Source organism: Acinonyx jubatus, chromosome B3, assembly GCF_027475565.1.
Source record: "Acinonyx jubatus isolate Ajub_Pintada_27869175 chromosome B3, VMU_Ajub_asm_v1.0, whole genome shotgun sequence".
Classification (NCBI taxonomy): Eukaryota; Metazoa; Chordata; class Mammalia; order Carnivora; family Felidae; genus Acinonyx; species Acinonyx jubatus.
This window is the reverse complement of record NC_069386.1, coordinates 96,518,559-96,533,651: the sequence shown is the minus strand read 5'-3', so window position 1 is coordinate 96,533,651 and position 15,093 is coordinate 96,518,559. Positions and strand designations below refer to the sequence as shown.

At 41.3% G+C, this 15,093-nt stretch overlaps 1 protein-coding gene and 1 long non-coding RNA gene across 14 annotated transcripts in view; one reads left to right on the top strand and one right to left on the bottom strand.

Annotated features, from left to right (window-relative positions):
- NIN (ninein) overlaps window positions 1-15,093 on the top strand; it is a 98,485-nt gene that overhangs the window by 41,765 nt on the left and 41,627 nt on the right. For 11 of the 12 annotated variants that reach the window (XM_027065687.2, XM_027065693.2, XM_027065692.2 and 8 more), the window contains 7 exons: window positions 4,775-4,814; window positions 6,074-6,264; window positions 10,383-10,529; window positions 11,011-11,178; window positions 11,670-11,806; window positions 12,114-12,254; window positions 12,471-12,645. In XM_027065687.2, coding sequence (XP_026921488.2) covers window positions 4,775-4,814; window positions 6,074-6,264; window positions 10,383-10,529; window positions 11,011-11,178; window positions 11,670-11,806; window positions 12,114-12,254; window positions 12,471-12,645 — 999 coding nt within the window. Of the gene's footprint in view, window positions 1-4,774; window positions 4,815-4,907; window positions 5,044-6,073; window positions 6,265-10,382; window positions 10,530-11,010; window positions 11,179-11,669; window positions 11,807-12,113; window positions 12,255-12,470; window positions 12,646-15,093 lie in introns of those variants that run through there. The other variant, XM_053224446.1, reaches the window with a different exon arrangement.
- Window positions 11,050-15,093, bottom strand: part of LOC106981951 (uncharacterized) — a 76,057-nt gene continuing 72,013 nt past the window's right edge. Inside the window, exon 4 of one of the 2 annotated variants that reach the window (XR_008299404.1) lies at window positions 11,050-11,187. This is a non-coding gene — a long non-coding RNA (uncharacterized LOC106981951). Of the gene's footprint in view, window positions 11,188-12,639; window positions 14,901-15,093 lie in introns of those variants that run through there. The other variant, XR_008299405.1, reaches the window with a different exon arrangement.

Genomic DNA, 15,093 nt, shown 5'->3' with positions numbered 1-15,093 from the left:
TCTGTGAAAGAACTTTCCCTTTCTCCCCACCCCCAGGTCACAGGAAATTCATTTAGTGAGAATTAGAGGGCAGGGGGTTAAAAAGAAATAGTGAAGTTGCACCTGTTTATATTGCACAAACATTTATAATAGCAAAGGAAATATAACTGTTTCCCATAGTCCCTCAACTAAATGCATCTATTTTTCTTATCTCTGTTTCCTTCCATTCTTTGTCTAATTGTATAAATACTGTTGCCCGTGGTAGTCCTAGCGTAGATGGCATTTTTGTCATGGTCTTTCATTTAACATTTCACGTGTTTTTCCATGTCTTACATGGTTTTAGTATTGTACTTAAATTTTTTTTAATGGTTTTATTTATTCTTGTGAGAGAGAGAGGCAGAGCACAAGCAGGGGAGGGACAGAAAGAGAGGGAGACACAGAATCGGAAGCAGGCTCCAGGCTCTGAACTGTCAGCGCAGAGCCTGATGTGGAGCTTGAACCCACGAACCGTGAGATCATAACCTGAGCCAAAGTCAGATGCTTAACTGACTGAGCCACCCAGACACCCCTAGAATTACACTTTCAGGACTTTTTGTAAAAAGTTCTAAATGTACCTATCCATGCATAAACTTTTTTCCTTTGATTTTGTCAGTGGAAATCATATGAAATTATTGGGTCAAAGAATACGAACATTTTCATAGCTTTTGGAACATGAAGCAATTTTCTTTACCAAAAGGGTAATATCCATTCTTACTGCTACCAGGAACATATAAACAGGCCTATTTTAATTCATAACCTTGATGGTAATAGGACTTAAGTACTGCTAATTTAATGGGAACAAAGGGATTCCCTGGTTTTAATTTACACTTCTTTGCTGTTGAAATGAGTCTTTCCCCATATTTATTTGTGTTGCCTTTTATGTGAATTGTCTCTTTGTATTCTTTGCATATCTATATACTGGACTTGGCATTTTCTTACAAATTTATATGAATAACTGATAATTCCCCCCAGGCCACCTAAATTAATGCCTTAAGTTTAAACATGGTAATGAAAATAAAATCTTCAAAAATAAATGTAATATGTACTACATAAACACGTGTTCAATAAAAATAAGATTTTATAGTGCTTATTGTTTGCCAAGCACAATTTTAAATTTTTTTTTTTTAACATTTATTTATTTTTGAGACAGAGAGAGACAGAGCATGAACAGGGGAGGGGCAGAGAGAGAGGGAGACACAGAATCTGAAACAGACTCCAGGCTCTGAGCTGTCAGCACAGAGCCTGACGCGGGGCTCGAACTCACGGACCGTGAGATCATGACCTGAGCCGAAGTCGGAAGCTTAACCGACCAAGCCACCCAGGCGCCCCTGCCAAGCACAATTTTAAGCATTTTACCCAACTCTGTGAAATATGTACTACTTTATTCCCATTTTATAGATGGAGAAACTGAGGCAAAAAGCAATTAATAAATTTGTCCAGGCCAAATTCAGTAGTTAAGGGGCAGTATGGCTTCTTTGTCTGTGCTGTAACCCCCTTACTCTTATTAGTTTGGGGAAAGAACCAGGGAAGGAGAACAGTTGGGGAAGTACTGTCCTGAGAACTGAATCAGGTATGGGGGCACCTGAGTGACTCACTCGGTTAAGTGTCTGACTTGATTTCTGCTCAGGTCATGATCTCATGGTCTTGAGATGGAGCCCTGCATTGGGCTCTGTGCTGAATGTGAAACCTGCTTGGGATTTTCTCTTTCCCTCTCTCCCTGTCCCTTGTTCGCTCACTTGCTCTCTCAAAATAAATAAGAAGTGAATCCGATATAATCATCCAGTCCCATAGACTCACGAAATATTCGAAACAGTATGTTAAATCCTCTTGCTTCTCTGAACTGATTGCTCACTATTTTTAAATGAATGGAGGGGCGCCTGGGTGGCTCAGTCGGTTGAGTGTCTGACTTCAGCTCAGGTCATGATCTCAGAGTTGGTGATTTCATGGCCCCACATCAGGCTCTGCTGACAGCTCAGAGCTTGGAGCCTGCTTCACATTCTGTCTTCCTCTCTCTCTGCCCCTCCCTTGCTCGTGCTCTGTCTCTCTCTCTCAGAAATAAACAAACATTAAAGATAAATAAATAAATAAAATGGAGAAGTGAGAAAATATAAGCAATAAACTTTTAAGTAACTATACACACCTCATGACTTTAGGAATTGTTACCAAGGGGGTTTTGAAGGTGTGTTTCTCTTTTAGATCCTCAGACTAGATAATGTGAACTGACTAGTCTTCAAATTTGCTGATTCTTTCTTCCTGCCAGTTCTAATCTGCCATTCAAATTCTCTAGTGAATTTTTGCATTTTTCCATCTGTGTGTCCCAGTCGGGGCTTATTGGTGGGGCCCATTGATACTCTTCCTGTTTTTGTTCTGTCCATTTGTGCTGTTAAAAATCCTTTCCTCCTTGTGATTTAGTTTTATTTTGACCAGTGGTTCTTAGATCATAGAGACCTATTTTATTTGTTTTAAGCAGATTTAAGGGATTCCATTTTAGGGCGCTTCCAAATTATATGCTGAATAATGAATGGATTTTCACAATTTGGAGATGCAAAAGTAGTATTAGTATAAGAATTTAAGTCTTTGCTCTGTGGGTAAGAAAATAAATATGCTGGGACAGACAGGACGCTTTTATTAGTGGAACTTTGTTGATTTAAATCATTTTATATGAAAACAGTAGAGCTCCGCCCAGAAATAATAATGTAAGAAAATTTACAGATGGCTTTTTACCCCACCGCTCCTTCCTTACCCCCACCATGCCTCATATATCCACTAGGTTTGAAATACGTCTTTAGGAGGAACTGTGGGCTGCTAAAATTGTAATCACAAACGAACAAGCAAAAATCACACTGTCCCCTAATTCTGTTTCCATAACTACCATGTATATTAGTGACTTTCAGTTGTAATCTGAATGAGTTGTAGTGAAATTGTACATTGTGAGTTATGGCTTTTTGAGGTCTTCTGCATGGCATGAACGATCAACCTCAGCATTGTCAGTCTGGACTTTTAGTTTAGTGTGACAAAACTGGGGAAACTCTCTGATGCTCTCTTCAGTGTCTTTCCAAGTAAAATATGGAACTGTGAAATTCTGGTACACAACGGTCCTTTAATTAATTGGAGAGGACCAGCATGAGTGAGTATGGGGTGGAAAAAGACATGCTTGGGTTGCCTGAAAGAGGACCTCCACTCATATCAACTTGAATGGGATACTGAAAGTCAATGTTTAATCTAAGAATTTAGGGTGGTACACTCTTTGCGTAGGGATGCCAGCTCTTGGAGACTGGAGTTAATCAGGCTTATTTTCCTGTTGAGTTTATTGAGGATTCCAGGAAATCAGATCATCTTGTACAGTTCAACCATCACAGAGAAAGGGCTGGGTATTTGTTATCGAAAGCAGTTTCTTTCATCAAGTTGAATCTCTGCTGAGACAGCAGCCAGGTTTTGAAAGGGGGATGCACCTTTTCTCAACAGGGTTTCCTGCCATGGTTGTAAAACCTCCCAACAGGAGTGATTAGGCACCTCGCGGGCTGGCCAAGGGCCACCGCGACCTACTTGTTGCCACTGACCAGAAGCAGACCTGTGCTGCGCTTGGCTGGTGGACAAATGTCCAGAGTTTGGTTCTGATTGTGTCCTGGCTGGGTGCTTTCATGCAGTACACACACTATAAAATGTATGATGTGACCTGAAAAAGACCAGTAGTAACATAGCACAATAGGGGCAAAATGGTCCAGTTCAGGTAAATTTCACTGCTTCTAATGCAATTTACTGGTAACATGTATTTTCTTTAACTTGAGCTTTCTAGCCCACCTGTTTGGGGTTGCATCTCTGTCTCCTCCCTCACTGTGTCACAGACATGCTAGGCTCATTCTTACCTCTGTGCTTCAGCAAATAGCAGCTGCTCCCTTCTTTTCACATGGCTGTCTCCTGCTCACCCTTCAGGTTTCAGTTTAGATGTTGCTTCTTTCAGGAAGTCTACCCAGATCTCCTAAGTCTGAAGGATCCTATTTAGATACCCTCATAGTATTTGAACTTCTACATCATAACACTTTTTATAGGCTTTTTAATTTTTTTATTAATTTTTAAATGCTTATTTTTTGAGAGAGAGACAGACAATGCCAAGTGGGGGAAGGGCAGAGAGAGAGAAGGAGACACAGAATCCGAAGCAGGCTTCAGGCTCCAAGCTGTCCGCACAGAGCCTGACGCAGGGCTTGAACCCAGGAGACATGAGATCGTGACCTGAGCTGAAGTTGGATGCTGAACCGACTGAGCCACCTAGGCGCCCCTCCATCACACTTAATACACTACAATATTATACTTTGTTTTCTTGTCTGCATGTCTTCATTAGCATTTAAACTTCTTGAGGCAAGAAATGTGTCTGTTCTGTTCATAGTTGTATCCTGAAGTTGTATCATAACACTTGGCACCAATAAACATTGAAGAACAGATTCATAAATGCATGGTATGAATTTTTGTTGGTTGATGGATTCTGAATATTTGCTTTGGCTTGGTTTTATCGGCTGTGACAGGTTTAGCTGCTGAATAAGTGAATTTGCAAATGTGAAAGGCTAATCCCTAGTGAGATAGTGCGGGTGGCTAAGTGGTGTTTCTTAGGTGTCTCTTCTCGATTTGCTCGTTGACTAAGGATGGCCCACCCGAAAGGTTCTGAATCATGTGACTTACTCAGGTGATGATCCCAGAGTTTTTCCTGGAAAAACTGAATATTTACTAAAGCACACTAATCTTTTCTTCTTGCCTTCTCTAGCACTGGAAGACACAGCGCAGTGAAGAGTATGAAGCGGAAGGTAGGAACTGTGTGTGTGTTGGAGCCTGCCTGGAAAGGAAGGGCTGCCATTCCCAGGGCACTTTCCACGTCCCCATTTCCTGCATCTCTTAGCCTTCTTTCCAACAAACAGCCTTGCATGCTGGAGGCCCGCTAAGAAGTAACGTTAAGAACAGCAGCAACAACAAAAAAATCCATTCCCAATGGAAAGTTCGTAGTTTTAAAATCCCAGCATTTTAACCTCACACAAGGTATGGCAACTAAGATGCAGAATTTCACTTATGGGTTAATTACTCTCTTAGGCAAACTTTCAAATTAACCTATTTAGTGTTGAACTGCTGGGGCCAGCAGATGGCACTGTGGTTCAGCTGACAGAATTTGAGCCCACCTCACAGCCTACCCTGGCTGTACTCTACTTAAGTGTAATTACTGTGTGTTCTCTATGTCTCTAACCTGGAAAGACACAGCAGTAATGAACTTAATTTGTTCAATAAATAGTAATGGTAGCACTAAATGCTCTTCTCAACCCTCTAAGGTTCTTCCAGGCACACAAAACTGTCCTAGTAATTATCTCATGATTAAGTACTGACTTTATAAAACTCTCGTATGTAAGTGGAAAGTTTAATTAGAATTTATGATAGAGGATAAGTAAGTTTTGATTTTTAAATGAGTTTGATCCTTAGGTTTTCAAATAAAATTTATCCTTAATGTATAGGTAACTAGCAACTTGTAGTTTACAACCATTTATTCTTTCAAGTTGGTTTGTTTGTAGGTCAGAATATTTAAACGTGTAAACAGGCTAATCCTGAGACTTTTATTATTTTATGATATTTATTATGAAATCATTTACTTCTTAGTAAAAGCAGTTCTAGTGCTTAGACCAGAAAGAAAGTGGTGATTAGATAAAGTCTGGTGGCTATAGTTGAGGCAGGGCCGACAAATCTCTTTGGAATGGTTCTCAACTAGCCTTCTCTTCCAGTTACATCCAAGCCTTAAGCCTGTGCATGTTTTCAGTTGGAATAAAACAGACTAGAACCTTGGTATGCTTGCACAGGAGATATTTCTCGTGTGGTATAGAAAAATGTGCCTGTTTGCTCTTGTTGCAGCTTAAGAACCAGTGGTTCCATTTCATTTGGACTACAGATTCAAATCAAGATGGAATCAGCATTTCTAGTCTCTTTCTTGTAATATTTACTTTCAAAAAGCACAGTTTTCTTTGAGAACAGGCTCTCTCTCTTTGCGATTCCTTTGGGAACAGCAGAATATATGTTTTTATTTCAGGCCAGTTAAGATTTTGGAACCCAGATGACTTGAATGCCTCACAGAGTGGGTCTTCTGCTCCCCAAGACTGGATAGAAGAGAAACTGCAGGAGGTTTGTGAAGATCTGGGGATCACCCGTGATGGTCACCTGAACCGAAAGAAGCTGGTCTCCATCTGTGAGCAGTATGGCCTGCAGAATATCGATGGAGAGGTAAGCCTTGCATCATATTTTTATTCAGGAATAATAATCATGATGAATCTGAACTGGTCACAAGCTAGGAACAGCCATATTTTGCCTTCCTGCAGCATGTTACAGAGATTCCATTCTCTTTTTTTCCTAGGAGATAAGCCTTGAAGATTCTTTCGTAAGAAGCTTGCGTTGGGTTGTGGGAAAAAAACCCAAACCTGACAATAGCTGACACTCATTGAACCCATAGTACGTGACCCTCACTGTGCTAAGCATGTTACCCCACATTATTACTAGACACTAACCAGCTTGGTGCGGCCACCGTGTCAGATATATCTGTAGAAGTGGCATTCACAAAACACAATGTGAGAAGGACCTGGAGGAAGGATTATGCAGGGAGTTCAGAAGATTTGAATTGGGAGAATATTTCAAAGGCCAGACTGATGAGTTTAGGTTTTTGGAGAGAAGATCTCCGTATCAACCCTGCATTCTTCAGCAGATTGAGTAACATACAAGAAAAACTTAGATCCTGAGGATGGTCTGAGCTGCTTTTGTGGGGTATATTGGTGTGCGGACAGCCTTTGGCTAGGAGACCAGCCAGCCAGGAGCTATCACAATATTCTGGTCATGAGGAAATGGAAAATGGTGGGCTGGTGGTTTTGAAGATACAGAAGAATCTTGAAGGACCCCACCCCCGCCAAAAGACTCTTGCTTGGTAAAATTCTGAGCTTTATGTTTTCTGAAAAGTTAAGATGGGAACTGGAAGGACTGGGTGCTTGAAAAGCCATGAAATATAAGAACATAAATAATTCTAAGATATGTCTTTCAAAGAGCTGAAAATAAGGACTGGAGGTTAGGGCTACAGTTGTAGTTTGGGGAATCTTTGATTAGAATGCTATTTGAAACTATACTGCCTGCTTGTTTAGGGGATAAATGATATTATTTTCCTAAACCAAAAACAGATTTATCATCAAAAGCTACCAAGTAGCCTCATTTGCAGAAGAGATTTTTTTTCCTCCTCCTCTGTAGTATATGTGACTTTTATATACCCATTGACTACCTTTTTAATGGCTCAGTGGTCATTTATTTTCCAGTGTTGTTGAGTTGTAACATTAAATTCATCCTCCTAAATTATAAACCCAGTGCAGTATGCAGAACCTTGGCATGTTTTGCCAAGAAATACTGCACAATACTGCACAAACTTGGATTATTTATCTAAGAACAATTCTTGGAATAAACTGTAGCCATTTGTGGGGAATTGCATTTTCTTCTGTGGTGGAATTTCTAAAACGCAAGGAAAGAAGTAGCTTATTTAGTTATTTTCCTCTCATCCAAGGATGAGTAAAAGATTGCTCATTGAGTATAGCTTTTACTTAATGTTTCCCCCCACCAAAAAAAAAAAAAAAAAAGTCATGAAATACTATAGTACTTTGTACTATTAGCTCTCGACCACAGAGGAGCTGAAAGTTCAAGATGATCTCATCCACAAGCAACTTGGGATCATAGGATTTTATGACTGAAAGCAATTTTAGATTTAGTCATCTCCTCGTTTTCTAGATAAAGAAAGTGATGTCGCTGCTGCTTGTTGCCGTTACCAGGAAGGGGAACTAGACTCACTGTCTCACGTACTATGCTTTCCAGAAGAAAGGACCGCTGTACGGCAGAGAGGGCACATGCCAAATATGGCCCAAAGTTTTGAGTTGCTTTTGTTGTTTGTTCTTTTGGTATGCCCAATGTTTAAAAATTGAACTCTTGCTACACTTTTTTTAAATCAGATTTTTCTAAAAACCCAAAGATTTGACTCCCATTTTGCTAGCCGGGAGAAGTGGCTGGCTAGCTCCTCTGGACAGGACACGCACTCGTGTGTTCAGTTCCCTGCTTTAAACGGCACTCCTTTGTAGTGTCTCAAAACCATCCTGCCTCATTCATTAATATCACCTTCCTGGCCTCTCTGGGTATTTGGGTTTGTTACCCTATTCTAGTGCATTATGTCCCAATGTATACCTTGGGAAATCAACCATCCAGAGACCTGCCTGGCTGGTGTGTTGTGAGGAGTAAGAATGTCCTCAGGGTTCTGGATCTGGCTCCTGCACAGACTGCGGAGGTGCCCCACTTGCCCATTTGACTTGTGTTCTATTTAGCCCAACCCTGCCTTTTTCTGAATCCACAACCTTCTATTCACCACTCGCCTACTCCCCCCATGTACAATAACTGGTGGGACTCACCAGCTCCTCCACTTCGAATGAATGAGGTGATGGGTTTTTAGGCAGTCTGGAAGCTGTGCATCAATTTGGCCAGGGTCACAAGGCCAAGCAGTGTGGAGCTAAGGGTAGAGCCAAAATACGATTGTTCACTTCAGTCAGCACACCTGGATTTTACTGTGACTTATGGTTTGATGATCCCGAGAGCCTAGTCCTCTAAGAAAGTGTTCTTTGGTTTGGTAAGAACAAGACAGAACTGCTGAGGGATCTTAGTGACCTCATAATCTCACCCAAATACCTTTCCATTGGTTTTACCGTAGAATTCTCTATTAGAAACTGTTCCTCTTCCAAAGATTTTCACTCTTTAGAATGGTTTCTTTCTTGTTTCAGAGTCCTCACCAGAGGAAGTGGTATTAAAAAAAGAATAGAGACAGATGTTTCCTATTGGATGTGAACTGGAAAGAAGCATTTGAGATAAAAGAAATGCCTCAGGCACTTCCATGAAGAATAAAATCAACAATTATGAGATGATGAATCCTAGCAATAGTCCAGACTTACAAAATGGATATTGAAACTTTGAAGATGTGTTACAAAGAGGCCTTTGTTAGAATGGACCCAGTTGCAGACTCTAATGCCTTCAGATTAAATGTGTTGCTTACTCTGTGGGCATCACCTGAGAACTTGTTAGAGATTCAGAATCTCAGACCCCACCCCCAGATTTAACTGTGTCAGAGTCTGCATTTTAACAAGATCCTCAGGCGATTTCTGTTCTGTACAATGGAGGGGTGTCTGTATAGAAAAACTTAAGCCCCCAAAGGAAAGAGGAATCCAACTGCCAGGAAAAAAGAGCTCATTGCCTTTCCTTCCTATTCTGTGGTGTCAGTGACTCATGCCGCTTTATCCATCCTTTCTATTCCTCTACTGCGCTAGGGAACAAACCATCTTGTAGGCAAGGCTCCGAAGGGACTACAGTCCAGTCTCTCCTTCCCCAATTACATGAATGAGGACTACTGGATTACCGTTAAAGGGCACAAAACAGCCAGGCAAAATTCCCTTCTCTTTACATCTCTTGGGGCCCTTCCGTTGGACACACACAAAATCTTTCCTATCCGACCTTCATTTCTCCCATGCTAAAGCATTAAAACAAACCCCAATACATGCAGTCCTGTTCCAAGTAGTGCTCTAAATCCCAAGTCATGAGTTTCAGACGCAAACTCTTAGATCATTGCAGTCTGTCCCAGACCAAATTCTGCTGTGCCAACATACCAATTGCAAAAATTCAATATAAACAAAATATCGTGTTGAGTCACCGCAATATAATAGTTTAATGACTGTCCAAACTTATTTCTATTGTTACAACACTGGAAAGCTATATCTTTATATTTTTTAATCCATAAGAATAATGTGTAGCAACATTAAATATTACCCATTTGGGGCGCCTGGGTGGCTCAGTCCGTTAAGCATCCCACTTCAGCTCAGGTCCTGATCTCACGGTTCGTGGGTTTGAGCCCCGCATCAGGCTCTGTGCTCACAGCTCAGAGCCTGGAACCTGTTTCAGATTCTGTGACTCCCTCTCTCTCTCTGCACCCTCCCCCGCTTACCCTCTATCTCTCTGTGTCTCTCAAAAATAAATAAATGTTTAAAAATTTTTTTTAATTAAAAAAAAGATTACCCATTTTACAAGTGTGAGTAAAAAAGAAAACAGTTAATTGCTAAATTGCCTAGGATTATGAAAATGGATGTTTATACTTAGCTTGTGGAGGAGGAAGGACATATTACTGAAAAGGAAAATAAATTCAGTGAAATGAGAATAAAGGGACATGTTATATTTCTGGAGCCTTGGGGTCAACAGTGGTGCCAGTTTCTATTGGCCACGAATGTACTTTGGGCCTTGTGTTATTTTGAGGGAAATATTTAAAGTAAATGGTTACTCTTTTCCAGATGCTTGAGGAAGTCTTCCATAATCTTGATCCTGATGGTACAATGAGCGTAGAAGATTTTTTCTATGGCTTATTCAAAAATGGAAAATCCCTCACACCATCAGCATCTACTCCATATAGACAGTTGAAAAGGCACCTCTCCATGCAGGTGAGAGAGAAATAGGAAGTGGTTTCTTTGTGAGCAGAAGTTAAAACCCACTTGAATAGTTTCTAATGAATTAATCTGTTGTTGGAAGCAGAATAAGGAGAAAGAGAGAAGCAAAAGAAGAAGAAAGACTAAACCATTGGGAAGGAAAAGTTGGGTTTGAAAAATGACCATAAATTACAGAATGGGAAGCCACTAATTATGCCCCTTAATGTTAGCTGTGGGTCCAAAGAAACCTGGTGTTAAGTAAAGACACATCTCATCTATGTCAAGGATCTCCCTACCAGAGCAACTGTTTTTGATAAGTTTTGCATTCTTGACTCCCTTGGGAAAGAAAGATCAAAGGGGCTGTGTGACTTTATTTTTTTTTTTTTTAATAGTGTTAGAAAGACACGGCTTCTGCTCAGTGTGGTCAGGACGGACCAGTTGGGGTCAATGTCTGGTTGAAAGGCCTGACCTTGCTCAAGTCTCTTTCTTCTCCCAGTCCTTCGATGAGAGTGGACGACGTACCACAACCCCATCAGCAATGACAAGTACCATTGGCTTTCGGGTCTTCTCCTGCCTGGATGATGGGATGGGCTATGCATCAGTGGAGAAAATACTCGACTCCTGGCAGGAAGAGGGCATTGAGAACAGCCAGGAGATCCTGAAGGTGTGGCAGCTAAAATGAGAGAGAAATGACAGACTGGGGAAGGGTTGAAAAATTCCAGAGCTTTTGAAACTGATTTGATTCGATTTAATTTGATTTCTCCTTAATGATTCTTCTGTTCACAAGCTCTCAGAAATAAGAAGTAACTTTTCTTACCCCCTTTAACCAGGAGTCTGTTGCTAACTACTTTCCATGTTTTTAACACCAAAACTATTGACAAGTGCAATGCTCTTAACTGATCTCTGGCTGGTAAAGATTAGAGTTATACTATTGTATTTATTTACAGTGCTAGAGAATATCTTGTTAAACATGCACGTAAGCATGTATGGTTTCCTTAGAACTTCAATTGAAGGTTGTTCCCAAGCAGTCACTAAAGAAATGTGATCATCCAACTTCTTGACTGTACATTCACTTCTCTGGGTTTGTATACCCTTCACAGCTTCCGCTTTAGAGGACAGAACTTGTAATTATCTTGAACTTGTTCTGATTTCTAGGCCTTGGATTTCAGCCTTGATGGGAATGTCAACCTGACAGAATTGACACTGGCTCTTGAAAATGAACTTTTGGTCACCAAGAATGGCATTCACCAGGCAGCTCTGGCCAGCTTTAAGGCTGAGATCCGGCATTTGCTGTGAGTTGCTTGGAAGGTCCACCCGCCCTATCCCCTTTCCTGCCTGCCCAGCAAGTCCTTTAGAGGCCTGTGACACATTCTGTATGCAAATGGGGCTACTTTCCTATCATCTCACTATTGTGAAAATTAAGTAACGCTTAGATTTGCATGTAGGCTTCTGAAGGAAGCTGTGGAAGTGTTTATTTTGGAAGGGTTTTGGTTGCCTTGGTTTTGTTTTTGTACTGAAGCCAGCCAAAGGAGAACTTTTTTGGGTCCACCTGTTGCTTAGAGATGGTTTCCCTTTAACTTGGGCTATTTCTCTTTCAAGGGAGCGAGTTGATCAAGTGGTCAGAGAGAAAGAGAAGCTACGGTCAGATCTGGACAAAGCTGAGAAGCTCAAGTCTCTAATGGCTTCCGAGGTGGATGATCACCATGCGGCCATCGAGCGGCGCAATGAGTACAACCTCAGGTGGGACTGGCGGGGCCAGGGCCCTCTTTCCCACCACACTGGCCAGGGTGGTGGGGCTCAGCCTGCCTGCCTGCTCAGCCACACCTGGACGCTTTAAGGAAAGCAGGACCCAGTAGATATTTCCATCTCTAGGACTCTGTGTTTCCATTTTTGGTGGGTCTGCATAAGGACCTCTGAGGGTCTTACTGGCAGCTTATTGGTCTTTCCTCCTCACAGGAAACTGGATGAAGAGTACAAGGAGCGAATAGCAGCCTTAAAGAATGAACTCCGAAAGGAGAGAGAACAGATCCTGCAACAGGTGGGCAAGCAGCGCTTGGAACTTGAGCAGGAAATTGAAAAGGCAAAAACAGAAGAGAACTACATCCGGGACCGCCTTGCCTTCTCTTTAAAGGTAGTCATCCTCTTAGTTCTCTGGTCCGTGTCCCTGCTGGGAACACCACAGGGAAAACCACAGCTCTGGAAAGAGGGCAGGTCTGCCCAGGGTGCAGTCCCAGGATTCCCGTATATTTGTCCTGCTGGGTCATGACCCAGACGTGACAGAGCCCCTGCTGGGATCTAGATTGCAGGAGTGTCCAGGCTTCTGGTGTGCCCTCGGTGTCAATCAGCAGATCTTGTTCTTCTCACCCCTTGTAGTTGCACTGAGTCATTAGGGCTCTTTGGCACCTGGTTGATGACTTCTCTCTTCCCTGTCCCCCACCCGATTCTGAGCAGATGGCATGGTCTCCTGCCACACACAGGTTGTCAGCTTTGTTTCTTTGCTTCCAAATATGTCTTTTGCCTTATACATCCTCTCCTCTTTTCTCGTGTCTCAGTAGAGGAAATGATCCTTCTCTTCACTGGACTCTGATACGGTGCAGCCTACTTCCATTCTGGGTACCACTACTTACCGGAAAACCTCGATCACGTTATCCAGACCTGTTTCCTAATGTACAAAATGGGCACCATTGTAATATCTGCCTCATAGCATATTTAATATGGGGACTAAATGAGATGCTGCACATGCAGCCTGTAAAAGGAAATAAGTACGCGTAGTATATTAACTGTTGTTCCTGAAACTCCACACATCAAAAACTGAGCTAACTCTCCCACCCTAACCATCAAATCGCCTCTTTTTCTGAATTTTTTCATTAATCTGTGTCATTACTATGAGGTGTCACAGGAGCTAAAACCCTCAGTCATCCCCGCTCATTAGTCTCTAAGTCCTGTTGGTGCTCTGAAACGTCTCTCAGATTTATCCCCTTCCTCCATTTCTGCAGGCTCTGAACAGGTTCAGAATTTCAGCTGACTTACGTGCATCTTTTCTTCCATCCATCCAGCCTCCATATGGCCACTAGAGTTACATTACTCAAGAACCTTAAAGAACTTAGTGAAGACGTGCTGTTACCCTGTGTAAAAGTACAGCGTGGTAGCACTGAAGGCCCTTGGAAGGGCACTTGTCCTTATACTTTTCCACCCTCAGGTCCTGCCAGCAACCCCCTGAGCCATGCCCTTAATCCGACCGCACCTGCCATCAGATCTCGCAGTTTCTCAGTGGGTTTTTATGCTCCTTCACTGCTTTTGCCAACACTGCAGACCACATGACTCTTTCATTCCCATTATGCTTCCTTTTTTCTTGACGGAAGATAGTGCATCACAGATAATTGTGTCTACATCTGTCTCCCTCCCCACTGTCCAGATTGTGTTTTCCCTATGGTCAGTAACAGAATCTGATTTGTTAGTTTCCAGAGCACCAGAACAGGCCCAATACACCACAGAGATTGCTCCTGTTTTGACATCTAAATTTAGACATGCTTTGAAAGCTTAGAGTTCTAGCACCGGCATTTTGGGAGAAAGTGTGTTTTTTTTTTTTTTTTTAGGAAAAAATTCTTCAAGCATACTCTTTTTCATTCCATATTGCTATGTGAAGAGTGTGAACTAGAATGTATTAAAAATATACTGGCTTTATATTCTTCTGGCAAAATACGCTTTGAAAATAATGTTCTTCCAATCAGCCTTTAACACTGGAATGGAACATATGTCAAAATGCATGTCTGTGTAGTTTTATTTTTTTAAACAAATGTGGGTGGAAATCTCTCCAGCAAGTTTTATATATACAGAAAAAAAACCACCATTTGTGGACTTCTGTTCATGTGTTATTATAATAATTTCAGTATACAAGTTATGAAAAACTTGTATGTGCAGCTTTTATACCATTAAGCCAAAATAAGATTGTAAAGTAAATATCAACAAACTATATCTTTAATAAATGATATTAATTTTAGTTTTTTTTTAAGTTTATTTCAAGAGAGAGAGCGGACATAAATGGGGAAGGGGCAGACAGAGAGAGGGAGAGAGAGAATCCCAAGCAGGCCCCTGTGGCCTGTCAGTGAAGAGCTCGACGTGGAGCTCAAACTCATGAACCATGAGATCATGACCTGAGCTGAAGTCGAGAGTGGCGGGCGATCAACCAACTGAGCCACCCAGGCTCCCCTAGTTATTTTACCTTTTTATGTTTTTTTCCTGAGTTCTCTTTTGCTGATAGGTAGCCTGCAGCCAATTGTAACAATGTGTTGAGAATGTTTTTCCATGTCATTAAATACTACATTCCAATGCTATTGGAGAGAAATACGATGCAAACCGTATATGTAACTTCAAATTTTCAAATGGCTGCATAAAAAGAAACAGGTGAATTTAATTGGAATCATTTTATTTAATCCAGTTTCTCCAAAACATTATTTAGACTCCTAATCCATATACAAAAATTATTATTGAGCCATTTTATAGTTTTGCACTAACTTTTCAAAATCTACTGAGTATTTTACATACTTAGAGTACATCTCTATTTGTACTATACATGTTT